The following is a 13808-nucleotide window of genomic DNA, read 5'->3' on the forward strand; positions in this document are numbered from 1 at the left end:
GCTAGGCTGGTAGTGAAAGCTGGCCGTTGGTTTTATCAGTATTCACATCCTGACACTCTGACTTGAAAGCGTGAAGCATTTCTAAGAGTTATTTTTACACTCCCAAGCCTGCAAGCTTGCCTTCCTTTGGGAAAGGAATGCCTGTCTGCTGCGGCGATTGCTCACACACTCATTGTAATTTAATTTACGATGATCTTCTTTGAAAAACAATATTCATTTTCCCAAGACCCATTTTTCTTTTGCTCTTGATTTTCAAAATAAGCATTGCATCGGTAAAGGACAAACCTGCAGCTCCGGATGAGTCAGGGTCTATCCATAAGACAGGCAAACCCAGTGAAATCTTCCCTTTCTCCACCAGCCAGCTCTTCCTAAGGATCACCTCTATAGACAAGAGGGTGGCCCAGTCTCTGGACCTGTTCACACCTCTAAGGGAGCTGCTAACAAAGGCACTAATAGTTTGGGCCCATTACTGAAACAGCGTTAGCAAGTGGAGATCCAATCACTCTGACAGAGGTCACTGAAAAGCCGTTGTGCAGAGACCAACTTCTTGACCATAACCCACTCAAACTGTGTTTGAACTGGTCATCTACAAATGAAGACTTGTCAGCCATCTATTTTCTGACATGTTTGCTCCCTCCAAGACTAATCCCAGAGCACAACGCCATTTAAATATTTTCTCCAGCACCTGTCTTGCATTCTCTTTTTCCCCCCCAGAGCAAATTAAAGTTCGGAACGACATGAACAAGAAGGCACGTGTTTGTGCATCTACTTGGGCACGCCGGCACCTTGGCTGATTGGTACTTGATACCGGGATAAAAGATACTGTGGGGAAAAACCATCCCAAAGGGGTAAATGAGAACTGAATGCCATTGTAAAGAGCCTAGTCTCTGGAGGTACAGCAAGATATTTAAAAGTGCCTAGGAGATTTAGGCACTTAGTCCCACTGGAAGTTATTTGTGCCCTTGAATCATAGAAAAGTAGGGCTGGAAGGGACCTTCGGAGGCCATCTAGCCCAACCCCCTGCCCAAGGCAGGATCATCCCGATCCAAACCGTCCTATACAAATGCATTGTCTCACCTCTTAGCAAAACTGCACGTAAAGTCTTTACCAGAGACAAGTTTCAAAATGCTTCCCCTTCAGCGAGCAAGCGTGTTCGGTGGCAGTAAGCATCTAGGCAAACAGCTACTTAGAGGCATTCTTGGCTGCTGCTGCGTGCATTTACCACATCTGTGCACGTGCTTGCAGAAGGAAGGGAATATGGGTATATTCAGAGCTATTTAGTCTTTTGTCTGCAGGACTTAGGGTGCATTCATAGAGTCATAAAGAAGTTGGGATAGAAGGGACTGTCGGAGGTCGTCTAGTCCAACCCCCTGCCTCAGGCAGGATATCCTTATCCAAACCAAGCTCTCCAAACCCACTGTCTAACCTCTTAGCAAAATCTCACAGTCAACCACAAGACCTCGTAGCCTGCCACGGGTAAAACAGGGGGGCCACAATGGCTAGTGCTCAACGGCAGCTAAGAGGTCAGGATATAGGGGGGTCAGATGGGGCAACTGCTTGGGGTCACTGCATGTCCCTCCAGGGCAGGGTACCACCCCTCCAAGGGGCACACACTCTGCACAAGCACTTGCCTGGAGATTTTGTCCCATCTTGATGAAAATCTGTGTCCCTGTTTGTGTAGGTGCAGCCTGGGGAAAGGCGAGTGCCAGCAGTGTGCCTCGTGCTGTGCAATATGATAACCTGAAAGAGCAGCAATTCACTTCAATTGGCCAAAGAGCTGGGAGTGACTCTGCAAACCCACAACCTCCTCAGGAGCTCGAGTGATCATGCTCTTTTTCCAGCTCTGAACGTGAAGGGACTGCTGAGGTGCAAAATCCAGAAGCATGTAAATAAAGGCAGACATCTAAGCCCTGCAAATATCTGAGGAATTATTCACTAAACTACACTGAATCGTTTAATCCTTGTACAGTAATTACAACTGCTGGTAAATAACCAAGGAAAAACACTTTGAATACCGTTCAGCTCTTGCCAGTTTGAATTTCCATGGCAGAACCACGAGCTTTTTCTCCTCTCCTCCTCCTTGGCCTGGCTTCAAACCATCCTCAGGTGTCAGTGCCCTTTAAAAGCCGAGGGTTCACCATGATTAACTGCATACCCCTTCCAGTTCACACTTTATGCTGATCCTTAAAAGCCAGAAAATTGCAGCTTAGACCATGCCTCATCTTTAACTCACCCTTGCTGTGCCTAGTCATTGCAGCTGCAATGTTAAACCTCCTAACGCTGATCGGAGAGCTGCTCTGAAATGCCTGAATCATAAAGGCAGGGATTTAGAGTCAAGGATGAGCTGCCACTATTGCATACAGGAACTCTGGGTGAGTTAGGGTCTTTTCCAGTTTACAGGCGCCTGCCTGTTTCCCTATACTGCAAAAGCAAACTGAGATGGAGAAGAAGAGTGAAAACCATCAGGGCTTTTCCTGCTTGCAAGCTCCGCTGTTTCCCCCAGCATAGGAGCAGGTCCACTGATGATCCTTCCTATGGAAAGAGGCTGGGTGGTGGAATATCAAACACAAGCCTGGAGATGCAAGGCTAAAAGATGTGCTCTCGTTACTGTTATACCCTGGCCCTCTTGACAGCTGCTGCTTTGCTGCTCTGGATCCCATCCATCCCTGTAATGCACTTCCTCCAATTAAGCTGATATACAAGAAGTGATTCTGGTCTCATGGGTTTCGCTGCTATTCAAAAGAGTAGCAAGCTGTGTCGAACTAGTCCCTGGCTCATTCTCCTCTGCTAAACCACACCCTCATAGCATGCCTACAGTTTGGCTCAGAAGGGTCATGTCAGTCCAACATTTTAGCACGTGCAACATACACCTTTCCCACCCCCCCAGAAAAGCAGATGCTAGAAATGTAAGTGTGCATTATATGTGAGAAATATGGTAAGAGTGGGCTCTGTTAAAACCAAAAGTAGAAAGCTGCAGTGCTCCAAAAGAGCAGAGCCAGGAGCAAACTTGACTTCCTAGCTGATGCTACTCTGTTATTTGCCACAAGGACATCTCTTGGGGGTTTTTTTTCTTCACCTAGCCTTTCAAAAAACAGGGCACATGTTCGAATCTGAAGTGTATTATATGTGAGAAAATGCAATCTATACAGTGGAGGGTGGGATTTAACTGCACAGTTGATTTTTCTCAAGGTGCACTGTAGCAAAGAGGCTGATGTGTTTCATCCCAGTCTCCTCCTGAACACATCTATGCCTTTGATACTTTATCATTATAATCTTGGAGCAAATTGACCTAAGCACAACAGCGTGAAATAGGAATACAGAGGGACAGTGGATTTAACATTGATTTCTCTGGCTTTTGCCAGCCTGAGTCAGAAATTGAGTCCTGTATCTGTTTTTTTTTTTTTTCTCTCTTTTTTTTTTTTAAAATCACTTGACATTGGGATGTATCTGTAGGAAACACAAACTCTACTGCAAATGGCACAAAGTACTTCTATCAGCATGCCCAGCAGCCAGGCTAGGTATCATAAAGAATCAGTGCCACTGTATGCAAGGGAACATTATACCGAGGCTTGGCTGGGGCCGTGATTCAGGAATAGTATTAGGGAAAGGGTCACTCAGTAACTGAGAAAATCTTCTGCAAGGAAATGAGACACATAAATTCCTAAATGTATTCATCAGGTGCCTGGCAGAACTGCCTGCTGGTTAGACTTTTAAGCACCAAAACATTTGGCACAAGGCAGAGTCTCCTTAGGTAGGAGAGGAAAAGCACTTCAAAGCACACGTATTGATCTTGCCTTTCTATGATTTGGCTGGTGCATAATGGAAAGTCTATCTTGTGCCATCGCAATCAGTAATGTACCATCTTCAGTCTTATCAATTATTCACATGAAATGCATACAGCCTAAACACGAGCAGCTTGCAGGCAGATTTGTGTTTCTCGGTCTGATGCAAGGGAAGGGCACAGAACGGAAGACAAATTCAAGCTTGCAAAGTTGAGCTAAAGGTTTTGGGCAGAGATGGGCACAACCCCCGGATGCCTAGGCCCTGCCTTTTGCAAACACCGGTTCGCTGTGCCGATGTATTTATGCCACACGCAACGTGATTATGGATGGGTAAGACACAGGAGTACCGTATGGCAAAATGCATGCATCAGTAATCTGCCACCGTCATCCCCTGTACCCTGACCAACAATCTTCTTGAGTAGCTCTCGAGTGACCCCAGCTCCAAATCCCCACCATTTTAGAACCAACCATCCTGTTTTCTTCTTTCCCTCCAAACTCAGAAAGCATCCCACAACATCACACTATAAACCCCAAGGTGGACAATATTCGAGCAATGGTGATGAGTTGAAGGTCTGAGTTAAATCTCATGGCTCATCCCGGCTAGAAATCAGAGCTTCACACCACTAGGAAAGAGCACGTGTCACCTTCCCAAGAGAGTTCACACGAACCCTTCTGGCTCAGCCTCAGTAATATGTTGTATGGAAAAGCTACTACGGATCTTTCAGAGGTTTGTAAACTGGCTTAGCTCTAATATTTCTGGGTCCCACATGGCCCTGGAAAATCTTGGCTTCTCAGAGGGAGGGGTATGAAAATTAGCCTCCATATTCTTTTCCTTTAATCCATTTTTTTAAATGGGTTTTCTGTTACGTAGAGGGTATATGCAAAATGCATGATAGCGCGGCGTGGTTTGCAAGGTTAATAAGCACCCATCTGGAATGACCTGCTTAACTCACTTCTGGCTGTACCATTTGTGTGTAAGCACAAATGTGTGCCAATAAATCTTTGTACTACACTCCAGCTGCAAAGATTACCTTTCTTTTCTCTGTCTCACGCACAAGCAGTTTATAGAGGGGCAGTGCATACACGAAGGAAATAATTCAGGCAGCTTCCAATAATACAGCACGCCACTTATTCAAAATAAGCACACGAACCCTGCACCCACAGAAACCGCACTTGTGTGCGTGAATGGGCACTTGTACACACAATCATGCCAACCCGTTTTGCACATTTAAAAGCTCATGTGCATTTGTCCCTTGCAGTGTGTGAGCAAGCAGGCACGCACGTTTTCTTTGCAAACTGAGCTCAAAATGCTACAAAACGAGGTGCTTTTGATACCCGTTCAGTGCATCCTAACATCCCGTCACCCACTTTGCGGAGGCCATATCTAATTCTGCCTACAGGGAGCTTCTCTTGGAGCAAACATGTGGGAACATTTGCTCTCAGACACCGTGCCTCCAATCACCCAAAGTGACAAACGGACAAGATAAGTTACATGCGTAACAACCAGTTAGGATAATAATGCATAATTCATAATTACAGTTTCTATGCTAAGCTCCTGCCTTGTTTCTTGCTCAGCCCAAATTCTTCTTGAACTTGACAGAGGGATGATGAATTGGTCTGTCTGTCTCAGGCAGGAGCCTGGCTAGATTTGCACCGTACAAACTAACCACAACTACTACAGTCACGCTTGGGTTTCTTTTTCTCATTTCACTATGAACTTTAGAGTTTGGACTAACACAGCTAACTAATAAAAGAGCAGGCTGCGAACACTTTGAGCAACTACTCACGGAAGTCGTCCCATTCATTTCTACAGGACTATTCCTGTGATAACTCTTCTCCCAGGTGAATAAGGCGCTCACAATCTGACCCGGGATCATTCAAGAGCATCTCCGCATGCAGGGATTTGGGTAGGGAATTAGGCCTGGCCTGAAAAGCCTCCAGTGCTCCTTGCTCCAGTCCTTTTCACTTACAACATCGATGAGCTGTGCGATGGACAAGCCAAAGCGGACCAGCACCACGTCCGAAATGTTGGCTACGGGGCGGGACCACTTGTTATAGCCGGAGAAGAGTTTCTTCAGGAGCCTTTCCTCAGCGTGGGCTCGGGTTTCCACGTGACCGCACACTGCAGGGAAAGCGCGAGACAGAGACACTTCAGTTCAGCCAGAAAAACCCAAGGGAGTCATCGTCCCGCATGTCGCCCTGTCCCTTCTGGCCTTTGAGCCTGTCTTTACATGCACAGCCCCGTCGTGCCAGGGTGATGGGCATGGACAGGAGGAACAAATTCAGCTGAGCACTGCAGGAGAGTGACACACCAATGCCAAGGCGCTGTGGTTAACTCCGGATGCTCGTGCTGAAGAACAGGGGAGGGCTGTCTGGGATGGGTGCAGCTGCTGGTTAACAAGCATTTGAAAGGTTCAGGGTGAGCCTGTTTCCTCCTTCAATCTTCCGGGCTGTGTCTGTGGCAAGCGTCAAGCACTGAAGCCTGGCGTGGAGTTTAAGTGGGGTCCTACCACGCTCGGAGGGGCACAGGCACCGAAGTCTGGAGTCTGAGGGAGGCTCTGCCATGCTCAGAAGGGCACAAGCACCGAAGCCCGGAGCAGAGGAGGGGCACAGGCTCTGCAGCCTGGAGCAGGGAGGCTCGGAGGGGCACAGGCACTGCAGCCCATAGCAGAGGGGGGCTCTCCCGTGCTCACAGGGGCACAGCGACTGAAGCCCAGAGTTTGAGGAGGGTCCTGCCATGCTCAGAGGGGCATGGGCGCTGAAGCCTGGAGTCCCAGGGAGGCTCTCCCAGGCTCGGAGGGGCATAGGTACTAAATCCCAGAGCAAAGGGGGGCTCTCCCATGCTGGGGGGGGGGGGCACAAGGACTGAAGTCCAGAGCAGACGGGTCTCTCCCATGCATGGATGGGCTTAGCCTGGAGCAGAGGGAGGCTTGCAGGGACATAGGGACTAAATCCTGGAGCAGAGGGATCTCCCCCGTGCTCAGAAGGGACACAACCCGGAGCAGAGGGGTCTCCCCTATGCATGGAGGGACACAGGTACCAAATCCCGGGGCAGGGGGGGTCTCCCCCATGCATGGAGGGGCTCGGCCCAGGGCGGGGGAGGCTCGGAGGGGACACAGGGAGCAAATCCCGGGGCAGGGGGGTCTCCCCCATGCTCAGAAGGGGCACAACCCGGAGCAGAGGGGTCTCCCCTATGCATGGAGGGACACAGGGACCAAACCCTGGGGCAGGGGGTCTCCCCCATGCACGGAGGGGCTCAGCCCGGGGCAGGGGAGGCTCGGAGGGGACACAGGGACCAAACCCCGGGCAGGGGGGTCTCCCCCATGCATGGAGGGGCTCGGCCCGGGACAGGGGGGTCTCCCCCATGCACGGAGGGGCTCGGCCTGGGACAGGGGGGTCTCCCCCACAGGGGGGTCTCCCCCATGCACGGAAGGGCTCGGCCCGGGACAGGGGGGTCTCCCCCATGCACGGAAGGGCTCGGCCCGGGGCGGGGGAGGCTCGGAGGGGAAAGAGGGACCAAACCCCGGGGCCGGGGGGTCTCCCCCATGCACGGAGGGCTCGGCCCGGGGCAGGGAGGCTCAGAGGGGACATAGGGACCAAACCCCGGGCAGGGGGGTCTCCCCCATGCACGGAGGGGCTCGGCCCGGGACAGGGGGGTCTCCCCCATGCACGGAGGGGCTCGGCCCGGGGCGGGGGAGGCTCGGAGGGGAAAGAGGGACCAAACCCCGGGGCCGGGGGGTCTCCCCCATGCACGGAGGGCTCGGCCCGGGACAGGGGGGTCTCCCCCATGCACGGAGGGGCTCGGCCCGGGGCGGGGGGGCTCGGAGGGGACACGGGGAGCAAGCCCCGGGCAGGGGCTCCGCCGGGACAGCCCGCACTCACCGCGCAGCACGGCGGCGCCCAGCAGCAGCAGCAGCAGCAGGCGGCGGCGGCGGCAGGCGCCCCCCCCCCCGCCCGCGGGCAGCCCATGGCGGTGTGCGGGGCGCGGGGCGCATCCCCCGGGCAGGTCCCGCCGCTCTCCCGGCTCGGCTCCGGCTCCGGCTCCGGCTCCGCCGCGCTGCGCCCGCCTCCTGCCGCGGGCGGGGGCGGGGGCGGAGAGCGAGCCGGGACAGCGGGGCGGGGGGGCCCGGGCCCGTCGCGGCGGGTTTCCTTCTGCCCAGCCTCGCGGCCCCCCCGGCGCAGACAGACGTTCACCCGGCGCCGGGCGCGCAGGGGCTAGCCAGCCTGGTACTGCACCCATCCAGGTCTATCTTAAACTGGTTTGGGGCCATTTTGAAAACGGTTCAAGTCTGCTGCGGTACACGTGTGAACCCGGTTCAGATCCCGCCTGGTCTCTGTCTCGAGTTCGCAGGGCGGGAACAGCAGCCCGGGGGGGGGGGGGGCAAGCAAAGCCACCCTAACCCCAGCACCGCTCAGATCCTTTTTCACCGTGTCTCCAGTCCAGCCTTTCTACACAGGCCGGTCCCCCTGCGGCTGCCCGCTCTCACGGGGCGCACAGCGGTGCGACGGAGATGACCCCTGGTTTGCTTCTCCGGACGGACACATCGGTGGGTTGCAAAGAGGCCCCATGATTTTGTGAGACATCCTTGGAGGTGACAGGGTCGTACTCTTTCCATTTCCCCTCCCGGCCCTGCCCCGGTGAGCGGGGCTGCTTCCGCACAGAGAAGCCCTATGGTGTGGGCAAGCTTGAGGCTGGAGGGGTTACTTCTGGGTAGTTTGAGGTGGAGCATTTCCCCTCTCCCCAAACACCTCCGGTGCTGTCTAGTAAAATAGACGCCGGAGGGATCTGCAAACAGATGGGATTAAAGCGGCCGCACACACACATCTGTGATAAAAGCAGAGGTGAAATCAAAGCGGAGCGCCACGCTCTCTTCTGTGCTATTCATCCTGGCTCTGAGCATCGCTGTACTTCTTTCTAGGTACCGACTCCTTGGGAAGACAGGAGACCGAGTTAGCAGGTTACAACGGTGCAGTGTGCCGGGTCCCCAGGCACAAAGCACCGTGCAAGCAACGGGGGTGAGGCGTGGGAGCCTTACACAGGACGAGGCCCTAAATCAGCAGAAAGGCTGTAATTCATAAAAGACAAAGGCATCCTTCCATGTATGCGCTGGGCTAAAAACAGCAGCGCAGGGGCTCGTTTTAGAGGCAGCGCATTGCCCAACACAACATGGGCACAGGCAGGAGATCTCGGTTTACGTGTAAAATGCTAAAGGACGCGTGGAAAGAGGATTGAAAGAGCTGCAGGATTTTCTTTCTATCCCATCCAACTCATCCGGTTGGTCTCGGTGCCAGTGCGTGGGTTACCGCTGGTCCTGCTAAATGCTGGAACTGGGTGGGCTATTTGGGTTATGTGGGCTCTGCTTTTTTTGCCTGTGCAGATGGCTTTCCTTAAGTAAGCCACCCCTAGCGCGCCACACTGCCATGCTGGAGAGAGGAGTGAAATGGTGGGGGTGGAAATCCCTTCTAAACAAAAGAAGAGATCAGCCACTTCTGTGCAAATTCCTGTCTGGAGATCACAGACAGAGCCGGACACAGGCACAGGCAAACTGGGCGGAAAAGGAGGCCTGAAAATGGTAATTTTTTCCCCCGTTGTGCAATTATTATTATCATTATCTCTGGCAAAGGGCGGCTGACGCTACAATTTGCCCAGGGCCTCCAGGAATCGAGGTGTGGTACTGATCAGAGTCCCCAGCTCTAGTTTCATGGACTAGGGCCCTGTGGTTTTGGATGGTAGAAACAAATGCTCTCTTGGCAAACTGGTAGCCTCTCTTGCGTCCTTGTGACAAGGTATTTAGCCCCTGTGCCTGCACCGCTGGAGCAGCCTTCCTTGTGGAAATGCACTGAACCAGCAGCCACCTCTCTGCCTGCCTCTAGTGCAAGGGCACACGCAGCCCGTGTGAACGCAGAGGTGCTGCGAGAGCTCAGGGGAATCCAGGGGTGTTCGTCCACTCTTCCCGATCGTGCATCCTAGTGAAGGGACAGTGTTTGCCTGTCATGCGCCCACTAAATGTCACCCCCACGCAGTCCTTCTTGCACGACGCCCTTCTTGCGAGAGGAATCCCTATGTCAGGAAATGGCTGTTTCAGGTCAGCAGTAGTCTGAAGGCACCACTCTTGCTGCACTGCCCTCAGAAACAAAAATCAGAACGGGCCTATAATCTCGAGAGCTGTAGGGTCTCAGGGTTATGATTACTCCACCAGGGTCTGGCAGTCGCTGCGGATAATGGTGCGCAGAAATGCGTCCCTCTGGGGAAGCAAAGCTCCTGTCAATGAATGGACTCAGAGGGACAGATATGCTGCTTCCGCTTCCTCTGGGCAAAAATGAAGTGTATTTCCTACCTATGGGGATGTTTTACTGTCTTGTAACTTTCCCTGAGCCTGATGAAGGGTGCGTGAGCCCAAAAGCTTCCAGAAAAAGATGTATCTTATTTGCAGTTTCTCTGGTGGTCTAATAAAAGGTATCATCTCTGAACCAAGAGGTCTAGATTTTTGCATTTCTTTTTGTCTCAGACCAACACAGCTACCAAATCCGTCGCTGGGAAATTTTCCTAGCAGCTAGAAAAGGTGTTGGTGGATCTCAGCCCCCACCCAGGTTTTGCAAGTTTTCTTTTTTCTCTCTAGCTATCACTGAAATACCAGTATGGTTCCTGTTCTGTGTTTTTGGGGGATTAAGAGTGTATCCTCACAACAGCCATGTGAAAGAGGGAAATGTTACCCCCATTTGACAGGCAGGGAATCAAGGTACAGGGTGTTTTCCTTCCACTTGTGGCTTCAGATTGCCTCTGTTTTTGCATCTGGGGTGTACAGTTCATACAGGCAGCCAAAAGACAGGAAAGTCTTGGGTTTCCATACATTTCTCATTTCAGCTGACATACACCAAATGCTAAGGATCAGTGCAATTTCCCCCCCTGGTTTAAAATGGGATCCTAGATGTGCCAACTGCAATTTTCGAGAAGGACCAGATTTTCAGACTGGGATTCCCAGCATGTTCAAGGTAACAGGAGGCCTCTTTCAGATATCTCATGGGGGACATCCAACCCAAGGGTGCCCAAATCACTGATTGCTTTCGAAGATCTTGGCCATCAATTATACCGTATCCTTGGTTACCACCCTCCCTGCTCAAAACTGATTCAAAGTAGTGTGGCAATACTCCATCCATCTCCCGCACATGTCACATCCCGTGCCAGCTCTCTCTCCGGCAAACACTGCCTTTAGATTAACCCTATAAATAATGTTGATTAAAAGTGAGTTTCCTTCGTGCAGAAATTCATCACAGAGCATCATTCCCCAGACCTACAGGGTTTTCTCCCCACCTCCCCTCCCCCTCGGCCTGTTTTCGGAGGACGTGGAGGAGCGAGCATATTTTACAAAGATTTCTGTGCCTTGGAGTGACCTTGTTAAATCTCACTGCCCCTTTCTTTCTGCATCACTGGGCCATAACAACATTGCCATCAGCTCCTATGTGTATTTGGGAGACAGAGTTTTCCGCTGGAACATCCACAAAGGATTCAGCATGGCGAGGAAAGCGTGCATAAGTATCGATTATACTTATCTAAAATAAATGGGTTAAAATTAATGTTTGCTGAGGAAACTGGGCTAGGATGGGATTCTTACCCAAGGCTCTGTAGGTATTCCCATTGCATTTGTTTGAAATACAGGTCTTCAAACACTATGCCAAGCATCTGAGTAGTGCCAGTTTGGACCTGAACACTTAAAGTCGGACCTGAGCCGAGCAGCAAATGTCATTAGGGCAGCTCCTCCCTAGATTTTGAATAGTCTCCCATGCTATGAGTTTGCTAGCAGGAACTATGAAAGAAGTGGGAAATGTTGTCAATCAAAAGGGCTTTTGTTGGACCGGGGCAGTTCTCAGGTACGCATTTACACCTTAGGATTTCATAGACGTTTCATAGACATCAGGGCTGGAAGGGACCCCGGAGGATCATCGTGTCCAGCCCCCCGCACCAGGGGCAGGAAATCAGCTGGGGTCACAGGATCCCAGCAAGATAAACATCCAAATTTCTCTTGAAGGCGTTCAAAGTAAGTGCTTGAAGTGTTTAAAAAACTGCACCTGTTTCCAGTGAACAGGGTCCGCTGGATCCACTGTTTTGGGGTGAAGCCAATGCAGTTACAAGAGCACGGGATTTGCTCGACTTGATTAGACTGTTGCTGTGATCTAATTACTCGCCTCCCCTGCCCTCCCTTTGTAGCAGTCCAGTATTAGCGTTTTGCTAATTGTGCAATGCTGAGCAAGGAGAACAGTGTAATTCCTGGGCCTCGCAGGCCGTAAGCATAAGATCCGATTTACTCTCATATTATTTTGTCTCCAAAAATGACAGGAGACTGCATTCTGGCAACCCACCTTTCTTCGGGAGACTGAGGAGCGTTGACTTTTGGCTTTGTAATATTGATGCTGGAGCCAAAGCTTATGGATGGTTGCTTAGAGTAACTGCACTGCTTCCTGGAACCAACAGGTCATTTATCTTCCACTTCTCCCTCTTCCTCTTGCCTTCTCATTGCAAGTCTCATCCAGGTTTTCCCTGTGTCTTACCTACAGCATCCAACTGTCACAATACCAGTCCATCGCTCCGGTGACCTCTACAGCAAACTCATTTTCCTTGGCCTCCTGTTCATCCACCGCTCTTCACTCCATCCCATCCACACTTGATTGCATTTGTGTTAAGGAGCCAACAAATGCAGCTAAATAAAATAATTGGGACTAGGAAGCTGGAGAGTCTTCAGCTGTCTGTCCTCTGGAAGGTGAATAATAATAACTTTCCTTCATTATGATCCTGATCCCCCCCACCTTTCTTGAAGATGTGCTGTCCTTTATAATCTTAAACTCTTTTATGCATCCAAGCAGAGTTAGGTGAAAAATACCAATTACTTTTAAGAGGAATTTGGTGGGGGGAAGGAAGGGAGAATTGCATTTCCCCACAAATTCCATATACAACAGTAGCAGGAAAAAGAGAGATTAAAAAAAAGGTTTCCTTAAACAGCTTTTGGTTAAACAAATGGGTTTTAATAACCTAAAACCGTAGTTTTGTTTCTTTATAATGAGTGAAAAGGAAAACGAAAAAAAAGAAAGACGTTTACCAACAATCTAAACTTTTAACCAAACAAGTCGCGGTGCTTGTGTGTGTTTCTTTGGAGGAGGCAGGGCTGATGTGAATAATAACAGTGAATAGCTCTTCTTTGCATCTTTGAACACCCTCCCCTGCAACTTTTTACATAATAATAAAATATACACACGCATACACAAGGTCCGTGCAATCCTTGAGACACCCGCACTGCCTATTCAAACAGCGACACTGTCTTATTCTGTCCTTCCTCGCCTAATCTATGCCTTGCTGTCTTTTCCCCGATCTCCTCTTGGACTGAATTGCCTGTTCTCCAAGGCAGCCCTCTCTTCTGCATTTGCAATGCAAAATGTCTCGCACGTCTCTGGCCTTATGTAAGGGGAAAATAATCGCAGCGCTCTTCCCTCCTTGGATGCCCAGGCAAAGTGTATCTGTTCGCAAGGGGACAAGAGTGCTCGACCCCTCCGGAGGGAGTCAGCGAAGCATTCTCCTGGAGTTCAAAGCCCTTTTCCCTATAAAGACCCCATTTGCTTTCTTTTCCCTGCCTGCTTTTTTGGATGGCAAAGTTGATTGCTCTCCCACAGCAACCCCTGCTTTGTCCATGGCTGGGATCCTGATTTCAGGTGGGGACTCGGAAACCAGAGCTGGAGGGGCAGAGCTTGTCTTCCCCTGCAAAATGTGCTTGGGACAAACCGAGGAGAGGCAGTGACTATGGAGGAACATGTGTGCAGAGCTGCTTCCAGCCAGGAGGGGCCAGATCCAGGCCTGGTGGAGATCAGAATGGATCCCCGACTTCCCCAGTCTACAGCAACTGGGAATCAGGCCTGATGTGTCTCTGGGTTTACCCCTGAGGCTTCGGTGGCACTTGAAGGACAGTCTCGACTGAATCGAGCGTGGTCCCAGGGTCCCAGCCCCCTGCTTTTGTGTGTGTGCAAACAAAAACACTTGAG

The 13808-nt window shown here is 51.1% G+C and overlaps 1 protein-coding gene and 1 long non-coding RNA gene across 3 annotated transcripts in view; one reads left to right on the forward strand and one right to left on the reverse strand.

Annotated features, from left to right (window-relative positions):
* The window catches only part of CHRNA4 (cholinergic receptor nicotinic alpha 4 subunit), a 34862-nt gene extending 26791 nt beyond the window's left edge, over window positions 1–8071 (reverse strand). The window contains exons 1-2 of one of the 2 annotated variants that reach the window (XM_090064236.1): window positions 7665–8071; window positions 5753–5904 (exon numbers count right to left, since the gene is read on the reverse strand). In XM_090064236.1, coding sequence (XP_089920362.1) covers window positions 5753–5904; window positions 7665–8022 — 510 coding nt within the window. In that variant the 5' untranslated portion in view covers window positions 8023–8071. The other variant, XM_090064237.1, reaches the window with a different exon arrangement.
* Window positions 6690–10184, forward strand: LOC149856794 (uncharacterized). Its single transcript, XR_016444390.1, has 3 exons — window positions 6690–6818; window positions 8222–8329; window positions 8702–10184. It is a non-coding gene; the product is annotated as an uncharacterized LOC149856794 (long non-coding RNA).
* Window positions 10185–13808: the final 3624 nt, after the last annotated feature.

Source organism: Crocodylus siamensis, chromosome 10, assembly GCF_052110815.1.
Source record: "Crocodylus siamensis isolate JL-2025a chromosome 10, ASM5211081v1, whole genome shotgun sequence".
Classification (NCBI taxonomy): Eukaryota; Metazoa; Chordata; order Crocodylia; family Crocodylidae; genus Crocodylus; species Crocodylus siamensis.